Source organism: Chinchilla lanigera, unplaced genomic scaffold, assembly GCF_000276665.1.
Source record: "Chinchilla lanigera isolate Chin_1 unplaced genomic scaffold, ChiLan1.0 scaffold00069, whole genome shotgun sequence".
In the NCBI taxonomy this organism is placed as follows: domain Eukaryota; kingdom Metazoa; phylum Chordata; class Mammalia; order Rodentia; family Chinchillidae; genus Chinchilla; species Chinchilla lanigera.
Window position 1 is genome coordinate 5470605 of NW_004955470.1, and position 25318 is coordinate 5495922.

A 25318-nucleotide genomic window follows, 5' to 3' on the forward strand; every position below is an offset into this window, starting at 1 on the left:
ATTATACTCTGGGCTACAAGCAGTGATTTTCTTTTCTCCAGAAAGTAAATACAATGAGGTATATTTTGAAAGCTACCACTAAATAATGCCTAAGTTTAATTTGAAATAAATACTTCATTAAGATAATAAGCTTCCTAGCTGTTTCCCAATAGTTAAGATTGAAGGATTCACTTCACTGATCAATTAAAATATATAAACAAAAACCAGTTTTATCCTGGATATTGAAATGTGACCCTATGCTTTTTTGTTTAAATAATCTATTGATTCCATTTACAAACCGATTGTTATTTTGTATTTCCTTACAAGCGAACAAAAAATATTTGAAAATGTTGATTGACAATAAAGGGAATTTAAAATAGCAAACATCCCGTGACATAAATGTCTGGAATGGAAAAGAAGAAGCGCTGGTACACTCATCTATGCAATATTTTCCTGAAAGCAGAATCCTTGATTTTATTTGAAAATAAAAAAGGACATATGTAGTGTTCAGGTACAAGTCTACGATCACACGTATTTGAGACTTTCATAGTTTTTCAAGCAAACTTATTCTGCCCTTCCTGTGTACAATTTCTACCGAAATGATACGACATTTTATGCAAATGCCTACATCATCTCGGCCCTTCGCTTCCCAAAGTCTACAAAGACGACCCTGAAAGGGGAGCCTGGAAGTCGGGAGGAGCCAAGATGAACTCCCAAATCTCTAACTTCCAAGTTCCTCGGCTCCGCTCCAGAGCTTTTCTAAGCAGAACAGTCCCCCACCAAGCGACAAGCCGAGGCAGGAAGCGAAGCGGTCACCATAGGAACTGGGCTCAACCCTGATCTCCCAAGAAACGACCCCGAGGACGCGGGCTCCCGGGCGGCTTCCCCGGCCACCACCTCACCCCACAGCGGCCCCGGCCGCGGAGACCACCCCAGGCCGCCCGCAGCCCCCGCGCACCTCCGAAGCGTCTACCTGGAGCTCCGGGGCCCTCCCCGGGCTGCCGGGCCCTCCGTCCTCCCCGGCACTCATCCCTGCGAGTGCGGGGCCCGGGCCACCGCAGTCCATCCAGGTCCCGCCGGGTCTCCATCCTCCGCCCCTTGACCCGCCCTGCCCGCCCCCAAATCCGCCTGGCCCCGCCCCGGCGGAGGTGGAGGAAGGCAGGACCCCGCAGGAGGGAGGCGGGGGCGGTTGGCGCCGGCCTGCGCGCCGTCGGGCCCGCCCTCACGCTCCCTCCGTACCTGAGGGGGGCTCTTCTGCCACCTCCCCGGCGCCTTCGCTCCGCTTCCGTCCGGCGCGCCCCCAGGTCCTTTGCGCACGCGTACCTGGCCCGACCCGCCCTCGCTCGGGGACTACAAGCCGTGCGCGCGCACCCACGCACGTAGCGACGCGTACGTCCACCTGTCCCCCTCACAGGGCGCCTAGGAGAGGCCTCTTCGTGGCCCATCCGCGCCGCGCAGGCGCACGCCCACGCAGCGCCTAGACGCCGGACCCGAGCGTCCCGTCTCCTAGTAACCAGCGCGCGGCCCCTTTCTCGCGACTTCCTCAGGGCTGGCGCACCTGGATAGAACGCGCATGCGCACGGCTGTCTTCCCCCTCTCCCCACGTCTTACTCAACACCTGCTTCTTTTGCGGCCATGGCTCTTCGCTTTTTCCTAGGGATCCGAAGTCATTCTGGACCCACGTTTATTAGAACAGCTGCTCTTGGGCACAGCTTCTGCTACAGCCAGGAGCCCCCTTTGAGCGCTACTCCCTGGTGCTGCGGTCCTCCAGCTCCAGACTCCTGAGAGTGACCCTCCTGTACCGGTGAGCGCCTGCAGCCTCCTGTCTGGGGAGCCCGTGGAGCCAAGGCCCGGGTCAGCCTTGCACACTCGTGTCAGGCTGGAGGCGGGAGGTGACAGTAAAAACCCAGGTTGCACGAGTCCGTCCCCTTCCAAGTCCTCTTTCCAGAAAAACTGGCGATGGCTAACAAAGAAAAGGTATACCCACCGCTTCACGCGAGGTTTAATAAAGTATCGATTGTTTTCCCTGTTTAATGCCGTTTAAACTTCTCTTTGCTCACTTAGGAGCCTTCAGTCTGGGAACACCCATGTAATTTAACCAGTGCAAGAAAAAGAAAAAATAAAAAGCAACTACGTTACTCTAAAGTGGAGAACTGAGCTTTGAAGTAAACAAGAATAACCACTGCGTTATTCTGCCACTATTTTGGAACCTACCTTGAACAGAAATAGTCTTCTTAATATTTCTAAATACTTAACATGTCCCACCCTTCTTATCTCAAGAGCTTTTGAATTACAATAGTGACCCTATCTCCCTGTCTTTTCCTATAGATGACATTAGATAGGATTTTAAAGTGCCCTTAATATGGTATGAGCCTTTGCATTTCAAAAGTAAGCTCACGTTTGAGGAGACTGACAATTCCTGGTTTTCCCTTTGAGTACTCACTTTTTCCACAAAGCAGTATTGGCACGGATAAACAAGTTTTATTTTCGCATACCGTATCCTTTCTAAATATGAGTAGAGGCAATACGAGAAAATGCAATTGCCTCTTATTTTAAAGCCGTGAAGAGATCTAGGGAGTAGCACGTTTCCTTTGAAATGCAATTGATAAGTAGTAAAAAAAGCATGGGCTCTCAAAAGAATCCTGAAAAGTTAGGGAGAGTAATATATAATCCAGTATCCTTGTCAGACACTAAAGCTATTTTAAAGAGTCTCATCTAGCATGATTGAAAACAAATAAAAAGAATGTAGGGGGCTGGGGATTTAGCTCAGCGGCAAAGCGCCTGCCTGGCAAGTGCAAGGTCGTGAGTTCTGTTCCCGGTACCGAAAAAAAAAAAAAAAAAAGAATGTACTAACTTTAAAACTGGGAGGAGGGGTTGAAGGGAGGGTAGGGGAATAGGAAAGGAAACAAGTTATGTCACGTACAGGTACAAATTCTCTATGATGAATGTGATCGTTATGTATACCTAAAATGTATCAATAAAGTCTAATTTTACAAATAAATAAAAAATAAAATTGGGGGTGGAGCAAGGTGCTGGAGCTGCAGGATGCCCAGGATTCACTGCCCGGCACCAAAACCAAAACAAACAAAATTCTCTCAGTTGAAGTGGGAGCTTTAAGAGGAGGGAGGAGGATTACTACTACCGGAAATGGGAAAGAATAAGAGCAGTTTAAGCGTTTTCCTAGGCCACCTGGATGTTACCAAAGATTCTTTCAAGAGAATGTAGGGAAAATATCTTTTTAAGGCCAAAGAGTGCATAAGAATGTTCCTTTCTTTTCCCGTCAAGGGCTGATGGTTTTCTCCCCTAACCCAAGAAAATGAAAATGTCCTTCTCCCTCTGTAAACCCAAGGAGTGGTGAGTGTTCCCACCTGCCCGTTAAGCCTTGTATAGAAACCTGCCTCTCCTGTGACATGCACCTTAATAGTAGTTTCTAGTCCTTTAGTTTCTCCAGCATTTCAAAGGCTTCAAGTACAAAAACCTATTTTGGCTTTTTTTTTTTTTCCGGTGCCCCTTGGTCCCCACCAAACAAAAAAGTCAGAGACCTGGTATTGTCCCGGAGCTCACTGAGACTCTGTGCGTTTTTTGGTTTTTTTGTTTTTTTTGGTTTTTTTCTCTGGTACCGGGAACCGAACTCACGACCTTGCGCTTGCCAGGCAGGCGCTTTTGCCGCTGAGCTAAATCCCCAGCCCCTCTCTGTGCGTCTTTTGATTGGATCATTCCCATTGCTATATACATAGATATCCTCATGTATCTATATCTACCTATCTATGTGATTATATATAGACAGATCTGTATAAATATATCTATATATTTAAATGTTGCATTTATACATTACATGAATATATCTACGTATTTATATTTCTCTATGTGATGTGTATCTATATGTAGATTTTTGCAGTGCTGAGGATAGAACCCAGGCTTCACACATGCTGGGCAAGTACCCTACAACTAAGCTACCTCCCCAGCCTTTCAGTGCTATATCTTTCCATTGGCAATGTTAGTCCCACCCATAGTTTTCATGTCAGACATTTATTTTTCATGTATGAAAATTTGATGTTTTAAAAGAAATCTTCCATTTCATACTGTATCATGCTCTTGATTTATTCCACCTTCTTCCAGACATGAAATATATATAAAATATGTTTTAAGGCATTCATATATTAATTCTGTCAGCTGTATAATCTGTGGATTTGCTTCTACTTTTATTCCTCCTGGTTAGAAGTTGTAGTTTTTTGTGTGTTTTCATGCAGCTAAATTTTGATTGACTGCTAAGCATTGTAGATTTCACACTCTTAGATCCAGGAGAGAGGGGGAGACAGAGAGTTAGCATTTAAGTATGTTTGGCTTTCTTGAGATTTGGTTAAGGTACTTGAGAGCAATTTGACCCTTTCATCTCTACCATCCAAAATAGTAGCCATTAGCTACATGTGACTATTTAAATTTATGTTAATAAAATTAAATTTTTGTTCCTCACTTGTACTATCCACATTCCCATTCCAAAAGCTACATGTGGTTAATGGCTACCATATAGGATGATGTAGATATACAATACTGTATGTATTTACATCACTACATTAAGTTCTACTGTATTAGACAATGCTATTTAGTGGCCAGGTTTTGTTGTTGTAGTTTTGGTACTAGGAATTGAACCTAGGGCCTTTGTACTGAGCGACATACATCCCCAACCTTTTTTTTTTTTTTTTCCCTGAGACAGGTTTTAAGTTGCTAAATTGCCCAGACTGGGCACAAACTTGCAATCCTCCTGCCTCAGTCTCCCAGTGTACTGGAATTACAGGCATTCACCACCACACCTTGCCAGCAGCTAACTTTTAAAATTTCCTAAGTTCAGTGTAACCTTTAGTGTAGGGCATTTTTGGCTTTATAACTGAGCTAATACCTTTCTACAGACTCTACCCAGTGTCTCAAATATCAAGATGTCTTTCCACCTGACTGGTGGGAACGTAAACTGTTCTTGACCCTGTGTGAGCTCCAGTGATTATTCTGCCTTCTCCTTTTTGGTGGTTCTCTCTCAGACCTCAGAAGTTTTCTTCCTAACATGCCCTCGTCAGTACTCAGCTTTGGAGTTGAGGGGAATCCTCTGAAGATCTCTAGAGTGCTTTCTCACTCTTTTCCTCTCTCCTGTTTCCACAGATTCTAGCCTCTTGGTCTCCCCAAACTGTCTTCTCAGTTCATGAAAGTGACCAGGCTCTGTTGGACCCCCTTCCTGTGTGGAAGCATGAGAAATTCTCCTTTTTTTATTCCCCTTCCTCAGGGATCTCTCTCCTGCTCTGCCTGTTGTCCCAAATCTAAAAACCATTGCTTCATGTGTTGTTGTCGGTTTTTATAAAGGGTTAAAGCATGAGGATCAGTTTGGTTCCTGTTACTCCACCATGGCAGGAAGCAATAATCTGCCAGTTTAGCTCTTCATAGTTTCAGGCTCTGTGTCACTAATTATCCAAAAACGGGAGTGGTTTGCAATTCAAAAATTGTTTCAGGCTGAGAGAACTATAAGTGCAAGGCCCTAACTGTGATGCTTGAAATAGCCCTCAACCCTCTTTGGAAATCTCTTCAAAATCTCACTCAGGATTACATACTCATTTTTTCAGCAGATTAGGATACTTAACAAGTTCCATATCTTTATTGAACTTTTTTTTTTTTTTTTTTTGCAGAATACCTATATAGCAGAGTGCTTGGCCTCTAATAATTACTTAAACCATTAATAATGAATTAAAAAATTATTGCTAGTAAGAATGACAGAGAAGAGCCAGGTGTGGTGGCACATGCCTGTAATCCCAGCCCTCAGGAGGCTGAGGCAGGAGGATCGTTATGAGTTTGAGACCAGCCTGGGCTACAAAGTGAGCTCAAGGCCAGCCTGAACTGCATAGTGAGACCCCGTCTCAAAAAGACAAAAAAAAGAATAACAGAGAAGACTAAGAGAAGTTCTGTTAGTTGCTGGACGGTGATAAATAGTAAGTTAGGCAAATTACTTTTTAAAAAGACTGTCAAAGGAACTGATATACTCTACAAACCTTGCCATAAAGAAAATGTAATCAGGGAATGATAATGGTCAATTTTATTTTATATTTTTAGCATCTCTATGACATTTCAAACAAACATTGCCATGTAGTTGTTGAGATTCCTGTTGTGTTCACTTCTTACTTCTATTTTTATTTTTCAGTAATCAAATTGAAGAAACATTTCTACTACTTAAAAAAGGTATCTTCAAACTGCCCAATGGGATTTCCGCTTAGTAAATCTTCTACTCGGGTATCTGCCATCCAAATGGATTCCAAAGTGGACGATCACTTAATGCAGGGGACTGAGAAAAGCAGTGTGGAGCCAGTCACTCGATTATTTCAAAACACCAAGAAAATAAGATTAGAAGACACACACCAAGAGAACTTTACAAAACTTGAAGGGACTGGCACGGGATCTCTTTCAGAGAAAGTGGTGGGTTCAGTGGAATATGTTAAAGAAAGTGATGGCACAGAAATGACAGATGTGGAATGAAGTAACTTGTACACATAACCAAAAAAAAAAAAAATGGCTTTCAATTAAGAGGTGTTTATTGAGAACTGAACAGCATTAGAAACACCTAACTAAATGAAGGAAGACATGTTTTATTTTTCACTATTTATGAGTCATTTTAAACTACATCTTTTGATGGTGCATGTTGAAAAGGCAGTCAGTCAGGCTAGGGAGAAAAAAACTTCCAAAATTCAAAGCAGATTTCTCTGGGATTATATTCCAACCTTGATAAAGAGCAGAGTTTTCAGTGACAGTATTTGAATGACACCAAAACATTTTACTGTAATTGTAAAGAATTTCTTTAATAAGTGGTTAAAAAATGAAGTGTCCTAGCAACTTGTCATCAGTATTTCACAGTATTTCTGGTATACCACTTCTGTATGCTGAATTTCCAGTTTGAGATTTTGCTTTAGGATACTGTATCTTCCTACAGTTTTCATTTGTGCTCTGTGAAAGATCACTGCAGATAAACTCAGCAAAAGACAAATAAATCGCACAGCTTCAAAAGCATTTTACGTTTTACGTCTTTCTTTTAAAATGTTCCTCCCCATACTGAATCTATTTCAGAGTTAGAAAACACTTCTTTCCAAGTTTAATAGTTTATCTTGTGTAAGTTACCATTTTATACCACCAATAACTTAGTAAAAGTAACTAGTGTTTTTTGTTTTGTTAAGTAGTGGCAAAGTTTATTTAAAAAACTGAAAGTGAAGAGTACGAGAGAAATGCTCTGCAGAGCAAGCATGGGCCGAACAAAAGAGGAAAAACCAAGATAAAAGAACACCCCAGAGAAAGCAGGGTGGGCTGGAGTGAGGAAAGCCTTAATAGCTATGTTTTTTTTATTTTATTTTGTTTTTTTTGGTTTTTGGTTTTTGGTTTTTCTGCGGTACCAGGAACCAAACTCACGACCTTGCGCTTGCCAGGCAGGCGCTTTTGCCGCTGAGCTAAATCCCCAGCCCCTGTGGTTTTTTTTTTAAACACACCTGTTTTATAACAGCTATTAAACTTGCTGGCACTTTGAAACAGCAGTATCAAATAATGATTAGATGAAGTAAAACCTCTTTTTCCAGAAGTGACTTGTAACTATTTATATTGTACATGGTTGTTTGTTTCTTTTTTGGTGCTAGAGACTGAAGCACGGCCTCACCCATGATAAGCCCATACTACACCACTGAGCTATACTCATATTATGCATATTTTGAACATGTTCCTCTACTTTAATACTTAATAACCCCTCTAATACCCAATTGCATATCACCTTAATATTCATTAAAAAAGAGGAAAAAGCATCTTTAAGGGGAAACAATACTCTATAAATCAGACAAAAACTAAACAAATATATTAGTGATCTTAGAATAAAAAAATGAAATTGTCGAATAACACCATGCTTTTTATCATTTGCAAAGCATATTTCTTTGGGAAAGAAAAAATACAGAAATCATTGTTCACCTAACCTGGCGCTGTGCTGGTGCTGGAGATACAGCAGTGAACAAAGAGCCACTACCTCGACCAGGCTTTCTGTCTGTCTACCTGGGAAGACAGGATATGCAGTAATTATATGGAATCTAAACTGTAATGTGCTACGAAGAAAAAGCCTTTAAAGAGACAAAACAGGAGACATAACACATAAACTTGATTTTAATAGTGGGAATTAGAAAAGTTTCTCTGACATCTGTAACTTTGTATCACATGGTTGTCCAAGTGGGTGACGATGATGATGGTCATCCAGGGGGAGAAATGGGGGTTTTTGGTTAAAAAACAAAACAAAACAAAACAAAACAAAACATGATGCATGGTGCTTTCCTGGGTCAGTGAGTGAGCTCAGGAACATAGTTTTTCGACATAACAGGTTTTCAGGGTGGTTGGATGCATGGAACTAAAAGCAGGAATTTTGATAAAAATGGTACTTAAACCCACAGGAATAAATGAGATTGCTTAAGGAGACTAATTATGGATAGCTAAAGATCTGAGGAACTCCAGCATTTAGGGGCTGATCAGAGCAGGGACAGCTGTCAAAGGCAGCTGAGTCTAAAGGGAAATCAAGATGGCGGATTTGAAGCTTGGCCACAGGAGTCTTCCCAGGCAGAGGTAGTCAACTGAACAGTTAGATGAGAACTGAAAAGTCCACTGGGTCTCGCAACGTGAATGCCAGCAGTGATATTCACAAAAGCACTCTTGCTGGAATAATGAGGCAAAAGCCATGCTGGAGTAGGTTGATTGTGAAGGAGGAAACAGATACTGGATGTGTGGTGACTTACAAGAAGCTTGGCTTTGAAGGGGAGTAGACAGGATAAGAGCTGGAAGGAGTAACTCGCCAGAGGACTGTGAAGCATGAGTGTCACTGGAAAGGTTGCAGTGGAGGGGCTGGGGATTTAGCTCAGCGGCACAGCGCCTGCCTGGCAAGAGCAAGGTCCTGAGTTTGATTCCCGGTACCGGAAAAAAACAAAACAACAACAAAAAGGAAGGGTTCCAGTGGAAAAACTGAAGAAGTAGGAGAGTGGGTGACAAGAGCCAAGGGACAAAAATCTTAGAGCAAGGAACAGAGAGTAGGACTCTAAACCACCTCAGAAGAAAATGACAGAAAAAAATACAAACTGCACCACCTCAGATTTCAAAGAAATAAAATTTAGAAGGATGTAATGGAAGGAAAAAAAAAAGTAAGAATATTGTGGGGCTGTTTTAATAACTAGGAAAAATTCTTACTGCGGTTTATTCTGCACAGAATCCATTCCACGGAAATAATACGAGACTCACAGGAACTTGGGACACAAGTACTATAATAAATAAATGAGTCACTGTGTCTGTATTGTAGCTGAGCCGCAGGAGTGTCGAGGGTCCCCTCGCTCCGGGAAAGGTGCCCTGGGTCCTGGCTCATCCGCCTCTCCTACCTCCGCCGCTGGGCGGCCATTATCTCTGCCGTCACGCAAGGAGCGCCATCGGAATTGGGACTTTATTCTCTTATTCGTATGTGGCCTGCGTCCCTGCCTCCAGAGTGGTTTTGTGCCCTGAAGGACTGGGAAACCCGGAGGGCGGCGAAGACAGGAGACCGCAAAGGCGACTGGGAGGCGGGGTACGCTCCAGGAAGCCACGCCTCCTCTCGGGCCTCGGGGGCGGAACCAGGGGTGGGCATCGAGTGGGCGGGTCATTGGGGCGTGCCCTATCTCCGTCTCCGCCCACAGTGGATGGAATGAGCGTGGTCAGGTTGAGTGTGCATCCTGCGGATGCTTAGGGCCCACGCGACCTTCCCCAGCACTAGTCCGCTAGAGGCCCCGCGCGACCGGAAGTAGCTGGTGAGTGAAACCGGAAGCAGATCTCTGGGGTGCTGCGGGGTGAATCGGGTTACTGAGGTCGCGGTGCGCGATTGGGCAGCGGGTGGGGACTGAGGACCCTGGGATCGGGAACCAGGTGCGGGCCGAAGTCCCTTGCTTTACTCTCAGCACCCGGGACGCGATATTGTCAATGTTAGGAAGGCTGACCAGGAACCAGGACGAGGGTGAACAGCTTAAAACAGCTGTGTACGACCACAGAGAGCTAAAAATGGGGAACAGAACACGCACACGACCGTGATGAGATTGAGGATAAGATACTGCAAGAGAGCTTGCAAAATAGTCTTGATAAGGTTTTATGAAGAAGCAGGAGCCAGGCATGTCTGTAGTCCCAACTATTCTGGAGGCTGAGGCAGGAAGATTACAAATTGAAGCCCGCCTGGGCAATTTACCTCAGAATTTGTCTCAGAAAGGTTTGAGGGTAAGGCTTAGTGGCAGAGCGCCCCAGCGTTCAATTCCTACTACTGGCCAAAAAAAAAAGTTGGTCCTGCCTAGAAAGATGATGGAATGGGGATTGTTTCGCTGATTGAATAGCATGTTGGATAGTGCAAAGTATCCCCAGGAATGTGTAAATAAGAATATCCTGAGGAAAAACTAAAACTAGTAATCTTTAAACTTTATTGGTGCGTTATAGATATGCCTAATGATCACATTCATCATAGGGAATTTATGTCTGTACATAATATACCTTAATGCTTTTTCCCTAATCCCCTCCCCTTTCTTCAACCCCTCTCCACCTCATTTACAAAAAGTTGTTTCCATTATTTTCCTTTTCCCTTCCTTTCGTTCCCCCTCCCCCTTCCATTGTTCCCCTTCCCATCTGAACATTTTCTTCCTATTTCCCAATATCTCTTACATATTTTGAACCTTATTTACCCTTTCGGTTTCTCACACCAGAGAGACAATGTGATATGTACACGTGTGTCTGATTTATTTCACTCAAGAGTAGGGTCTTAAGATGCATCCATTTAAAACCTAAAAATGTCTCGTTTATCCTTTATGACAGAGTAGTACTCCATTGTATTAAAAAATCCTTATTCATTCATCCGTTGATGGGCATTTGAGCAGTTTCCAAGTAGAGCACATGAGTGTGCTGTACCCAGGGGTGTGAGGTACCAAGAATGGGAATAGCTGGGTCAAATGGAACCTCTAGTTTAGGTTTTTGAGGAATCTCCACATAGATTTCCAGAGTGGTTGTATCAGTCTACACTCACCAGCAGTGGAGAAGGGTTCCTTTTTTTCCACAGCCTGACCAGCATTTGTTATTGGTTGATTTCTTGAAAATAGCTATTTTCTCAGGAGTGAGATAGAATCTCAGTGTTATTTTAATTTGCATCTCTTGAATGACCAGGGATGTTGAACATTTTTTCATATATTTATTTTCTGTAAAACTAGTAAGTAAAAGAAAATAGAGATTAAAAAAACAAAATTTTGTCAGTCTTTCAAAGGCCTAACTATATTCTGACAAGTAAAGAGTATATCATTCATTCAGGGATCTGTCTGTGACAGGAGTATAAAATACGGGAGGTGTACTTGTCCCAGATGGCGTACACAGTATTGTGGCTTAAATGTAGGATCTCTCCATGGCTGAGGAGTTGAGGTGATTTTCTTAGGGCCCCAACCATCAGACACTGAAATTGTGTAACTTGATTGTGTAACTTTTGTTCTGATTATGTATTCACCAGACTTAGCATAAATTGGCTCGTGAGCAAGTACATGGACAGACTCATCAGTAGTTGGTATTCAAGATTTTGGGATGTGCCTTTGTTTCCACTTCATCTCTATGTTCTTTCTCATCCTTTAGGGCTCAGTTAAAGGACTGCATCCTCACCAAGGCCAATTTATTGGTTTGACGAGTTCAAATACCTGGAATGGTTTCTTAGACCTGGTGGGCATTCAGCCCTTTGCCCACATGTCGCCATTTTGATGAGGCCTAGCCTAACAACCCTACTGAAAATTGACTCACATACAGGGTTCCAAACCTCTCTTCCAAGCCCTATCTTTCCTTTTTTTTATTATCGTTATTATTTGGCTTACTGATAAATCCCAAGTACCAAGAATGATGCAGAGTTTGTGAAATTAATACCTTTGTTATGTTTCATTAACACTATATACAAAATTGTTGGGTGTATATAGATATTTTTAGCACTACTAAGACATGTGAATTACATCAATACATGAATTGGCTCAATTCTGGAGCCCTAGCATAATCTTGGTTTTGAACAATATATTGTGGAATACAGCTGATTTATCAAAGAAAATGCCATTTTGCTGTATCTTGGTTAGGAACCCTTGTACACATGGAATACATGTTATATGACTAGAACAGTATGAACAAGAAAATAGAGATGCGAAGTGAGGAATCCTATAAAATCTAACATTTCAACACATTTGACACTGAACACATTTAATTTGATCATTCTATGGCAATCTCCATTCACTATGCCTTACTGAGGCAAATGAAGCAACCAGAGGTTAGACTGCTTACTCTTGGTCAATTAGTAAGTGGCAGAGCCAGGATTAAAATTTAAGCTTGTTTTGTTTTTTGCGACAAGCTCTCTCTCTGTGTCACTAAGGCTGGTGATGAACTTGTGATCCTCCTGCTTTAGCCTCCCAAGTGTTGGGATTACAGGCATGTACCTCCACACTAGACTTAAAATTTAAACTATCCTGTTGCATTCTATAGATAACAAAAAGAGTAAGAGCTTTAACTTTAGGAAAGGCTATGTCACAAGTTCTCTGAGAATCTCTGCTTCTGTACACACTTCCAGTCTTAGCATATGACACACCACCATACCCGTCTGTCACCATTTCTTCTTTGGATCACAGCAGAAGAGAATCCGCTCTGTGAAAGGCTACCTCCCTACCTGAACTCTGGATCCCAGCATCACCACTTTCTCAGGGACTCGCTTCACCAGTCTTGCTCTCTTCTGACTGAGGCCTTTCCTAACTACATATTCCTTCTATTGCCACAGCTTTTGGGCCTCCGTTCACTCCACTCATCTCCTTCACTGATAACCTTCTTGGTGCTGATCTGTTTTCAGCTTCTTATCTCCTGGAAGCTTCCAAAATACCACATGTTTTAAGTGTCTTGATTCTGTTGCCAGTTTTAGGGAGGAGAGCTCTCCCTCCTTCCTCTGTTTATCCCTTGAGTGTCACTGGGTTTATCCCTTAAGTGCTCTTCAAGGTTTCGTTGAAGGATCTATATCTACTCACAACATCTTCTGGACAGTTTAGTCCCCCCTAGACTCAAGTTCAACACAATCAAGGTGAACCATGTATCTTCACCCATACCACCTCCTCCAATGAGATTTCTCCTAGGAAATAGCATCTCTTTCCACCTGTTAGCCAGGGCAGAGATCAGGCAATGATAGTAACAGAATACATATAGTGTACTTTCTGTGTGCCTGGAACTCCTGCAAGCACTGAACCTGTATTAGCTCATTTAATCCTGACACTGTGAGATGAGTCCTGCCCCTAGGCATATATTATAGATAAGAGGTCTAGGGTACAGAAAAGTCAGTAATGTGCTTTAGGTATTTAATTGGTGAAGGAGAGTTGAGATATAAATGCTGGCATTCTGGTCAGAGTTCATAATTATCATACTCTTAAGGATATAATCCTTGACTTCCTTCTCTCGCCTTCATTCACCTGGTCACCAAGTACTGTAGTTTCTTTGTGCTTAAGTCTCCAGCCAATGGCTGTAACATATAAACCCAGTCTTCACACTCCTTAGAACTCCTCAGCGCCTCCCTCAAGGTCCTCAGGGTGAAGTTCAAGCTTTAAACATGGACTGAAGGCTCTGCATCATCTGACCCATATTTTTCCTATCTCCCTCTTGCTTGCAGCTCCCACTCCTGCCCCCTTCAGTTCCAGCCACCGGAATTAAACTCTTTGCATGGATTCTTACTGCAATACTTTTCTGTATCCCTGTTATGTATGAGCTTTGGCATTACTTCCACTCATTAGAGGTTTAGATGACTTTGTATCACAGCACTTATGACACTGCATTTAAATCACTGTCTTATCTGCTTTTTAGTGCCTTCCACTAGATTGTGGAGATGAAATGAAAGTTGCTTGGAGGGAAGGAACAGTTCACCTCCATAATCTTCTCATATTCATCCTGTCTCTGTCTGCTGCCCCAGTTCAGACCCTCATAAAGTAGTTCTCCAAGATAACTACTTTATTCAATTGTTACTTTATTCAGTTAATTTCTCCCTGTGTCCCTAGTCTACCCTTTGTTTAATCTGTGCTCAACACTGCAGGGGCAGTCTTGTATGATGGCCAATTTATACCACTTTCCTGCTTAAAACTTCAGTAGATCCCAGTTGCCCTTAGAATTCAAATGCTTTAAGATTAAAGTGGCACCTCAATTCACAGACTTAATTCATTCCACGATTCTGGGGAAGATAGCCATGGTTGTGTTCCTCATCCGATGTGGAGTTCTCAGATGGAAGCAAAATTTTGCCAAATGCTTCTGTTCTCAAACGGAACTGTTCGCCAACAGAGGCTTTCGTGAACTTTCGTTACTGTACATGAATTTGTTTTCTCTCTTCTCTGTCCCCATACTACTTGGTGTCCAATAGATGCTCCATAAGTGTTTGTCGAATGAATATAGAACTTTATGGAACTCAGCCAAACAGGTCTAAGAACAAAGAGATTAACCAAAGATATAATCTGAGTGTAGAGACTTCCTAGGACAGTGTAGACAGAGTCCTTAGGGGAGTTAGGACACCAGTAGTTCAACTGTGTCCCTTAGGAAGAAGTCCCCAAACATTCATTACTATTATACCACTGTCTGCCTTTGTGTGTTCCAGCAGTATGCTATTCCCCTCAACCTAGAAAACCATCCAATTTCAAGACACAGTTCAAGTAACTCTGCTTCTGTGAAACCTCTCCAGATCTTTCTTAAACAGAGGGAGTGTAAACTGGCTCAACTTTTCTTCAACATAATTTATAAAATACATCAAGAGTGATGAAGATTTGAAGACTCTTTAACCTAGGAGTTACACTTCTAAGACATTACTGAACTAAATAGTTTGACATAGTAATAGACTCTGATAATCCACTCGAGCTGGGCATGGTGGTGCATGCCTATGATACCAGCACTTTGGGAGGCTGAGGCAGGAGGATCAAAAGTTCTGAGGTCAGGGGCTGGGGATTTAGCTCAGCGGCAAAAGCGCCTGCCTGGCAAGCGCAAGGTCGTGAGTTCGGTTCCCGGTACCGGAGAAAAACCAAAAAAAAAAAAAAAAAAAAAAAGTTCTGAGGTCAGCCTGAGCAAATTAGCAAGACCCTGTCTTAAAAAAATTTTTTTAAAGGTCTAAGAGGTAGTTTAGTGCAAAAACCCTGGGTTTAATCTCCAGAACTGAAAAAGAAATAATAATAATTAAAATCCACTCAGCCAGGTATGGTGTTGCACACCTGTAATCCCAGTACTCCAGAGGCTGAGGCAGGAAGACTGCTAAGAGTTAGAAGCCAGCCTGGGCTACATAGTGAATTTACAGCCAGCCTGTCTTATACAGCATGAGCCTGTCTCCAAAAAGCAAAACAGAACAAAAACAAAGAAACAATGCACTCTATTCCTAGTTCTTTATCCTAAAGGAGAACTAGAAGCATGCCCAGAAATAAAATTGAAATAAAATGATTGAAAGCCAATAAATAGTCGAAGTACCTCCTTTTCATGGATAGTATTTTCAACCTTTTGCCACCTAAACTTCACTCACACTGCCAATATGTAGTTTGTAAAGTGTCCAAACAACGAATTTCATAGCCTTTCCGTATGAATCTACATACTCTGATTTTCTCTGTCTGACCTTAGAGGGTTCATCCTAATTTCATATTGACCTAAATGAAAGTTATCTTAGTAATAAATCATCTATCCCAAAGTCAAATAGCAAGTATTTTTAAAACATTATAAAGACATAATTAATTCATAAAGACATCTCTCTTTCCATGGCGATGTTCATGAATACAACGTGATAACACAGGAAAACTAGAAACAGCCTAATAGAGACCAAGAAACTGAGCAAACGGGCATATTAACAATGAAATATTGCACAGTCATTTAAGCTGAGGTAAAAATAGATTCAATTTTAAATAAGCTGGGTATGATGACACTGCCTATACTCTGAGCTACTCAGGAGGCGGAGGCAGGAGGATCATTTGATCCCATTTGCCTGGGCAAAATACTGAGACCTTATCTTAAAAAACAGATAGAATGAAATACTAAAATAACAGTGCAATTACATTTTTTTTTTTTTTGGAAAAGGGTGTGCTGGGTGTATACACATGCACAGTAATAAAATGGATTATTCATACCAAAATGTTAATTATGGTTATCTCCATGGGGTGGAATTATGGGTTATTTTGTTTTCTTTTTACTTATCTGTTATTTTCTGAATGACTGCATATTACTTGTAAATTAAAAATAATTTGTTTGGCTTTGAGATGCATTATGTAATGTATCTGCTGCATGCCCGTTGTTTCAAAAAAATCTGAACCCTCATTTCACATGAACTGAAATTACTGGAAGTTTATCTTCATTTATTCCCTTTGCGCACTCTTGGAGAATTGCTAAAAACTAATAATAAAGGCAAGAGAAGCAACCTAACTGGATACTTACATAAGTCTGGATCAAATAGCCAGTGATCAATAACTAGAAAAGAGAATTTAGTTTTCCTTTTCTCATTGAATTAATTTGTTAATTAATCAATTAATCTGTTGTCTTCCACTTTAAAGGCATGCTGATCCCACAATTAATGAAGAATTGTTTTCAGTTACTTTGTAATCACAAGGTCCCAGCAGCGGGCTTTAAAAGCACAGTGAAAAGTGGACTCATTTTACAATCTGTTTCCAATGATGTGTATCAAAATCTAGCTGTAGAAGACTGGATCCATGACCATGTGAGTCTAGAAGGCAAGCCAATTCTCTTCTTTTGGAGGAACTCTCCCTCCCTTGTGATTGGGAGACATCAGAATCCTTGGCAGGAATGTAACCTGACTCTCATGAGAGAGGGAGGCGTCAAACTGGCTCGGAGACTAAGTGGAGGAGGAGCTGTGTACCATGACATGGGCAATATCAACCTCACTTTCTTTACAGCCAAAGCCAAGTATGATCGAATGAAAAACCTGAAATTAATCGTGAGAGCTCTAAACACTGTCCAACCCCAGCTGGATGTGCAGGCCACAAAAAGATTTGACCTGTTACTTGATGGGCAGTTTAAAATCTCAGGAACAGCTGCTAAGATCGGCAGGACTACTGCGTATCACCACTGTACCTTGTTATGTAGTACTGACAGGACCTCTTTGTCTTCTTTGCTGAAGAGCCCGTACCAAGGGATCAAGAGCAACGCCACTACTAGCATACCTGCGGTGGTGAAAAACCTTCTGGAAAAAGATCCCACTCTGACCTGCGAAGTACTGATAAATGCTATTGCTGCAGAGTATGCTGCTTATCATCAACTTGATAATCACATCCACCTCATCAACCCAACAGATGAGAGCGTATTTCCTGGAATAAACAGCAAAGCCAAAGAACTACAAACTTGGGAGTGGATATATGGCAGGACTCCAAAGTTTAGTGTAAACACTACCTTTAATGTGTTATGTGAACAGGCATATTTGGAAATCAAAGTATTTCTAGACATAAAGAATGGAAGAATCGAAATGTGCAAGATCGAAGCACCTGATCATTGGCTGCCCCTGGCAATATGTGATAAATTAAATTCAAGTTTGACTGGCAGCAAGTTTTGCCCAATTGAAACTACCATGATAATGCATATGTTACTTAGAATGTGTCCCGGAGACCAGGAACTACATAGTAAATGGAATGTTCTCTGTGAAAAAATTAAAGGAATAATGTGACTCCAGGTAACTTTTTTTTATACTGACAGTTTCAATGAGAAAATAAAAAAATTTTAAATGCCTTGTGTCTTAGAAAAAAGACCTAGTCTCTCAGTAATTCTCCCCATCTGAATTTGTTTAGCACCTGTCCTTGCCTATGCTTTGTACCAACCTGTAGGATGCTGTTACTTCTTTCTTTGTGGGTCTGAACACCTGGCACACTTTCATATCTCAGCTCCTTGCTCTTTTACTGCCTTTAGATGCATAGCATCTTATACATGCTATTATCAGAGGTAGGTTTTTGGTTTTCCTACTTCTTTTTTTTTTTTTTTTTTTTCCTCCGGTACTGGGAACCGAACTCACGACCTTGCGCTTGCCAGGCAGGCGCTTTTGCCGCTGAGCTAAATCCCCAGCCCATATTTTCCTACTTCTAAGGACTATAACCTAGGCTCCTTGCTACCTCTGAATCTTAAACTCTAAAATTCTCCGTTTTAGCTGTATTTTATCTTTCCACTCTCCTTCAAGCCCTACATTTTTCTAAGGTCTCATACTTACCTAATCTTTCCTAGTGTCATTTCCTTTCCTATTCCAGCCTGAACTATTTAAACTGTAATTTTGTATCAGTATTCTTGAGGGTGGTGGTGTTTTTGTTTTTTTTTTTTGTACTCAGGATCTCATGCTTGCCAGGCAGGTGCTGCACCCATAAGCTATATCCCCGGTTTTTTGTTTGTTTGAGACAGGGTCTTGCTGTGTAGTTCAGGCTGGTCTTCTTGAACTCACTTTGTAGCCCAAACTGGCCTCAAACTCGTGAATCCACCTGCCTCAGCCTCTCGAGTGCTGGGATTGTAGGCATTTGCCACTACACTCAGCTTTTACCAGTATTCTTACCTGCTTTTCTCCCTGGGCCTACCATAGCCACATTTATTTTATTTATTTTTGTGGTGGTTCTTTTTGAGATAGGGTCTTACTAGGTAGCTCAGGCTGCACCTGAACTTACATCAGTCCTCCTACCTCAGCCTCCCTAGTGTTGGGCTTACTAGTGTGTATCACCATACCCAGCTCATAGTCACCTTTTTTGGAGAGGGTACCAGGAATTGAACTCAGGACCTTGTGCTTACCAGGCAGGAGCTTGTTCCACTGAGCTATATCCCCTTTGCTTTTAGAGGAGGAAAAAGCAGAAATATAGCTGGTCTAAAGCAGGAGCAGGGGGTTCTGAAAGGTGAATTCCCCCTGATTTTCTCCTCCTGTACCTAGGTGCTAAGCAGTATGTCTGTGGATGCAAATTCTCCCAGTTTCATATTTATGGTTATCAATGTATCTTCGCTGGCATCAGATTCAACTTGTCTCTGGCTGACTCCCGCTCACTCTTAGAGGTGGCTTCTTCCTAAAGATTTCCACTCTTCTCAAGCTCAGATTCCTCTGCTTTTACTGTGTCACCAACTTTGATTATTATGTGTTGAGAGTGGAGGCCTCAGAAATGAGCTCCTGCAGCTCCCATGGTCTGCACTGCAGCTTTGCTCTTTTCCTTCAGTCAGAGAAGAAATGCCCCTCTTCCCTTCGAGCCACCTCCCCTAACTGTACCCGGGCTTTGTCCCCTCCTGTTTGTGTTTATGCCTCGCACCCACACATTCGCATTTCTCTCCCCTTTCACCGGGTCCTTACCCATAGTGAATGGACATGTGACTTCTGCTTCCCAAAACTCCTACTCAACACTCTTTCTTTCCTCCACCTTTTCCTTACCAAACTTCCGAGAGTAACATCACTGTTGATCTTTTCCCTTTCTACAGTGCACTCAGCCACACACTTATTTCTTCAGTACTTATTCGGTGTTTATTGAGTATCTACTATGTGCCAGCTCTGGGCTAGTTGTTGAGTATTCATGGTGAATAAAAGATAAATAGTCCTTGACCCCAGGAATTGACATTTTAGTACAGTGACTTTCAAACTTTTTTAAAAAAGCAAACGTAAAATTAGACTAAAATAACTCCTTTGTGCCATAGCACCCATACATTTATCATACCTAACAAGCTTCACAATACAATGTTTATATATTTTTCTGATAGTATATGTTCCTTTCATCTTTCAAAAAGGTAGTCTTATGTACTAATAAATCCAAACCCAAGTTTTTAAATCTCTATCCTATTAGGAAAAGAAGATTAACAAATTGGTAAATAATCACAAAATGAGAAAAGCCATGAGGTAAAAGTTAAGGCAGTAGTAACAGGCAATAATAGGGTCTATCTGGCTAGAGCTCTCAGGAAGATGCTACTTAAACTGAGACCTGAAGAATAAGAAATCCATGCCAAGAGGGGTGGGGTGGGGAGGACAATATTCCAGTGCATTCCAAAATGAGGTGGCTTAAAACAACAGTCATTCACAATTTTGGGGGGGTCAGGAGTGTTGAGATAGGATCTCACTATGAAGTCCAGGCTAGTGTTAAACTCTGGCCTCGAACTCACGGTGATCCTCCTGCCTCAGTGTTTGCATGCTGGGATGCGAGAGAGAGGAGTCTGGACTTCTCAGTAAGCAACTGGATGCATGGGAGTAAGCCGAGGGAATGGAGTTCAGCTGGCCTACACTGTATTTGAAATGTCATGTACTTCTGAGATGCTGTGGGACAGCTGAATTGGAACTCCAAGGAGAAGTCTCAGGTAATTTGTGAATTGGTAGCATATGAATAGTATTTTAGATCCTGAGGACAGGTAATTCTGGACTTTTGTAATTCATCTAAAGGTTTAATGATGTAGCACCTGGTCTCCTGTTTAGGGAATGTCGCACTTTCTAAGAATCAAGGGATGTGCAGCTCACGTTCCCCCATGGAAAGTGAAACTTGTACTGTGTGTTGTAGATGCGCTTTCCTGGCCTCCCTTGAAGCGAGGGTGTGGGCACATGAGCCGGCCAGCTGCTCCTGCTGCAGACTTTGAATCGGAAGCCAGCGAGGCAGAGAACCTGAGAGGGGAGACCCCTCTCTAATCAGGACCCTCCTTTCTCAGATCGCCAAGGCTGCGAGGCCAGCATTAGCAGGGCCGTGATGGAAGTCACATCGTTGCCACATCCAGCCCTTGCAGTGGGGGCAGCAGGGTCCCATATGGTTACTTCTCGGTTATTTTTCAAGGCAAAGCTTGCACATCTCAGTGTAGAGCTCCTGTGGTGGTGCTATGAACTACCTATTACCTTAAGCAGACCTTTTTATATCAAGTAGTGGTAGTTTTTGTTGCTTTTATAAAAATACTAGTGTAATTTCTTAGGCAGACTATGGGTTGAGGAAAAGAGATTAAGGATTACTATGATTGTGCCGCGGACTGAGCAGATGTTCTCCCAGTGAACTACATCACCAGCTCCAAATCTAATATGTGAAAGGATGGAAGAGAAAACTGTATTTTACCAAAGTTAAGTTTTGCAAAGGGAGTGGTCTATCTCCATCACTGGCGCTGCCAGGGCCGGCCTCACTGCCCTTGCTGTCTGACCCTGCAAGGTCAGGTGAGATGAAGGTTAAAAAATGCCCAGTGTGTTTGGCGAGATGGAGGTCACTGCTGACTTGAACACATTTCAGTGGAGTGAGTGAGTGGAGCTGAAGTGTGAAGAGGTGGTGAGGAAGTGGAGGACACTGTCCTGGGAGGACTCTTTGAAGAAGTTTGTTCATGAAGGAGAACAGCGCACAGGGCAGCATCTGCTCGGGGATGTGTGTGCCGGCGGGAATGATCAGTAGGGCGGGACACACTGTTCTTGGATCAAGTCCTTCACGAGGCTACAGGTCACACCAAGATCACTGCTGCAAACCAGTCCATCTTCTGTACGCACTTGGAGATATTAAACCTTTTTCTATATGTTGTAAATTTGACCATGTTTTCAAACTTTGTTTATGGTGCCTATACCCAAGTTTTAAATATGTATGTGATCAAAGCTTTTGCTCTATTCCTTTCCTTGACAGTTTTTCTGGTCTTTGTGTTATTCTTATTTATTTGGTAGGAGTTCAGAATAAAAGCCCAGGTTTTCTATTTTATTATTTCTTTCACCTATTTAAGATTTATTCGTTATTTTCCATTTATTGAATGTCCACTTTGTAAATTGAAATGACACCTTTATTATACCTTAAATATCCATACACACATTTTTCTGAGTTCTTTATTGTGTTGCACTGATTTTTTTTTTTGGTACTGGGAATTGAACTCAGGACCTTGCACTTGCCAGGCAGGTGCTATGCCACTGAGCTTTATCTCTGGCCCTGTGGCACTAATTTATTTGGCTAGATCTATGCCCATGTACCTCTAAAAGATTGCTACAGTTAATATGACTTGCAGTAAGTCAAGAAAGTCTCCTGGTGCTAGTCTCCTTTGTCAACTAATTTATAATTTAGGAGAAACTGACACTGTCTTCCATTCAGGAATATAATTGTCTCTCCAGTTGCTCTAGTTTTCTTCCTTCTATAACTCCACACACTTAAACTTGCACTTGGTATCCTTCTGGTGTTCTAATCTGATCTGGGGACTCGAAATATGTATGTCTAACATAATGGAAAACATATGTATAGACTTTTTTTTTTGTCCTTTTGAGACAGGGTCTCGCTATACAGTTCAGGCTGGCCTTGAACTCACCTTATAGCTCAGGCTGGTCTCAAACTCACCATGATCCTCCTGCCTCAGCTTCCCGAGTGCTGGGATTACAGGCATGTACTCTTTTCTTTAAATATTTTCTCTTAGGATTTTTTTAGCCAAGGTGCTGAGGACTGGACCCACAGCCTCATAAATGCTAAGCACATGCTACAACACTGATCTAACACCCTCTGCTCTTAGCCAGGATTTTTATAAGAATTCGATAAATCCAGAGGGTTCTGGATTGCTGGTCCTCTACAGAGGTGGATTTATGCAGTCTAACAACCACAATGACAGTGGTACTTTGGTTGACGAACATAATTCCACCATTCTGGTTACAAGCTGAAACGGCAAGAACCAAATCAAACTTCCCCATAAGGTCAACCTTGAATGTAACCACTGAATTTTGAAAAGAAACATTGTCAGTCTACTAAGTAATACATTTGCAGAAATATTTATGACTGTTCCCATAAATGGACAATGGATTCATAAGTTAGTAGAAATGTAAAAAGTTTATTGTTAGATTTATACATTATAAAAATATGTTTGCATTTTTAAAAATAATCCAATAGTCACTTCTATTGTTCGAATGTGTCCTCCAAAAGTTCATGATTTGAGACTTGGTCCCCAACATAGCAGTGTTAAGAGGTGGAACTGCTGAAATATGACTGGCTCTGCTTCCCACGAGTGGCTTGGTTATGAAAGTGAGCTCCCTCTGGCGAGCTTGCTGTCTCTCCCATGACGCTGTCTGTCGCGTCCAGTATAGAAAGAAGGCCTGCACCAGATGCCAACGCTGTGCTCTTAAGACTTCCAGAACTGCGAGCTAAATCAACTTCTATTCTTCATATTAGCCAGTGTGTGGTATTCCGTTACAGCAACAGAAAATGGAATAGGATAGCATTTAAATACAAATAATATGAATTAGGCTGACCATCATATTTTCTGTGTGTGCTTGTTGTGAAAAATGTCCACTGTTGTTTCATGACATGGTCTTAAATCAAAATCACAATATCCAAGGGAAAAACGACCCTAGGAAGAAAAGAGTATTGTTTAAAACACAAAAATAATCTAGGTGTGATGTACCAGTGGTCCCACCTACTCGGAGGCTGAGGTAGGAGAATAACTTTTGAGCCCAAGGAGTTCAAGACCAGCCTGGGCTACTTAGTGAGACACCCCCCATCTCAAAAAAGAAACAAAAACAAAAGTGATACAAAATGGTACTACACTCTTACTCATAAAATTATATCCTACCTGTGGTTTCTTAAAGTAATCAAGTCCCCTTCCGATCTTAATCATCCATCCATTGTTGAACCTATTGAAATTAGTATACAGTGTTAGCTTTGAGACAGTTATTAAAGCCGTAGCGGATTAAGTCCCACCAACAGAGAAAACCGTTTCTTTCAATGGCATGGGTTGAATCAGATCTAGGGCTCATCATGGGCTGTGTCTTCAGTGAAACAAAAGGGCCACAGAAAGAGTCAGCAGATTTGACTGGCTAACAGTTAAGTCAGAACTGACTCTTGAAGTTAAGCTTGAGTCAGCAGATTTGATTGGCTAACAGATAAGTCAGAACTGACTCTTGAAGTTAAGCTTGTTGATAAAGATTTCCTACTGTGCTGACAGGTGGCTGCGCAGAGTATATTCAGAGACTGTGGTGGTGTCTCAGGGCTTCCCCTTCCTAGGCACTGGGAACGTGAACGTGAGCACAAGGAGCCCTGGCCCTCACCTCTGCTTTCACCACAGCAGCACTGAACTTGCCTCTATTTTGTTTATTTAGTTTGTGCTGAAGTTTTCATTAAAAATGGAAGTGCCATTGTTGTAATCATAGGAAAACCTCTTTACTAAACAAAGGGAAGATAGCTCTAAAATAACTGCAAGCACTATTTTCTTATTAACTCAGCATATTTTGGAGGGAGTTTCTTGTCTGTCTGTTTTGAGACAGGGTCTCACTATGCAGTTCAGACTGGCCTTGAGCTCACTGTGTGGCCCAGGCTGGCTCTGAACTCATCACAACCCTCCTGCCTCAGCCTCACAAGTGCTACGAATGCAGGCCTGTGCCACCAGTTCAGCACATTTTCCTGTCTGCCAGAATATTTACTTATCCACAGCAAATAAAACTACATTATATAAATATTAATTTCACTAAAAAATTACTTTGCTTTCTAGTGAAATTAATCAGAACACTGTATGCAGTGTGCAGAAAGGTTCCCCCTCTTCCTAGATGAGACAACATACAGATTTTCCTTCCTCTGGGAATAATAAACTCATACGACAAAGTAAACAGAGCTTTTCTTTTAATCCTCAAAGGTGAGAAATTACTAAAACTGAGCTTTATTTGAATTTTAATATTTAAACATAATATTTGTATGCAATTATATAACAGAAATTTTAACACTATATTTAAACTACTAAAAATTAAAGTATTACTACGCACAAACCTAATTTCGCGGTCATGTATTGAAGAAGAATATTTTATGTCCAACACCACTCCATGACTGCTAAGGGACTCTTTTATTTCTTCCAGGCCACTACTTTGCTGTGCTTTCCCACACCCCTGTTAATAGCAAAAATATAATTTGCTGCTTCAGTTACTAACATTTTAAATTGTCCCTGTGCTAGATTGTGAATATCATAATGGATTAAAATTTGAAAGTTTTTTTTATTTTAAAAATTAAAAAAACTAACAAAACAATGAAGACAAAATCAAAACAACACAAAAAAACCCCAAAACAATACATGACCTCAAAACAAAATGATAGGAATTAACAATGGTTGCTATATTGCACACTGTTATCTTCAATGAAGTTGCTCAGTCCACCAGACACAGGAATGTAAGATTGATCAATCAAGAAATAGTAACAAGTAATTAAAAAAAAACAACACTGGAGAGCTTCACCATACAAGATGGTGGGAGTTCAACAATGGTTCTTATACTGCATATTGTTTTCAGATCAGTCATTCTGATTACCAAATTCAAGCATGCAAAATTGGTCAAGAAAAAAGAAAATTTTAAGCATTGACTGTTCCTTTCAATAAACCACAGACATCAGCAATA

The 25318-nt window shown here is 41.7% G+C and overlaps 3 protein-coding genes and 1 long non-coding RNA gene across 14 annotated transcripts in view; 2 read left to right on the forward strand and 2 right to left on the reverse strand.

Annotated features, from left to right (window-relative positions):
* Positions 1 to 1300, reverse strand: part of Tsga10 (testis specific, 10) — a 95156-nt gene extending 93856 nt beyond the window's left edge. For 4 of the 6 annotated variants that reach the window (XM_013522796.1, XM_013522795.1, XM_013522797.1 and 1 more), the window contains exon 1: positions 938 to 1211. In XM_013522796.1, coding sequence (XP_013378250.1) covers positions 938 to 1045 — 108 coding nt within the window. In that variant the 5' untranslated portion in view covers positions 1046 to 1211. The other 2 variants (XM_005400734.2, XM_005400731.1) reach the window with 2 other exon arrangements.
* A 2-nt stretch (positions 1301 to 1302) lies between these two features.
* Positions 1303 to 6211, forward strand: LOC106150297. The gene is made up of 2 exons (XR_001237022.1): positions 1303 to 1956; positions 6158 to 6211. It is a non-coding gene; the product is annotated as an uncharacterized LOC106150297 (long non-coding RNA).
* A 3463-nt stretch (positions 6212 to 9674) lies between these two features.
* On the forward strand, positions 9675 to 21655 carry Lipt1 (lipoyltransferase 1). 2 transcript variants are annotated; one of them, XM_013522813.1, is made up of 3 exons: positions 9675 to 9794; positions 16569 to 17698; positions 20520 to 21655. In XM_013522813.1, the coding sequence occupies exon 2, from the start codon at positions 16571 to 16573 to the stop codon at positions 17690 to 17692; it is 1122 nt and encodes a 373-aa protein (XP_013378267.1). In that variant the 5' UTR covers positions 9675 to 9794; positions 16569 to 16570; the 3' UTR covers positions 17693 to 17698; positions 20520 to 21655. The 2 variants fall into 2 exon arrangements, with proteins under 2 accessions (XP_013378267.1, XP_005400796.1); XM_005400739.2 differs by lacking the exon at positions 20520 to 21655 and having other exon boundaries at positions 16569 to 17971.
* Positions 21656 to 22756: 1101 nt separating this feature from the next.
* Mitd1 (MIT, microtubule interacting and transport, domain containing 1) overlaps positions 22757 to 25318 on the reverse strand; it is a 16077-nt gene continuing 13515 nt past the window's right edge. For 4 of the 5 annotated variants that reach the window (XM_013522815.1, XM_013522817.1, XM_013522814.1 and 1 more), the window contains 3 exons: positions 24702 to 24817; positions 23515 to 23575; positions 22757 to 23292 (listed from right to left, as the gene is read on the reverse strand). In XM_013522815.1, the coding sequence (XP_013378269.1) occupies positions 23197 to 23292; positions 23515 to 23575; positions 24702 to 24817 (273 nt within the window). In that variant the 3' untranslated portion in view covers positions 22757 to 23196. The remainder of the gene's footprint in view (positions 23293 to 23514; positions 23576 to 24701; positions 24818 to 25318) is intronic. The other variant, XM_013522816.1, reaches the window with a different exon arrangement.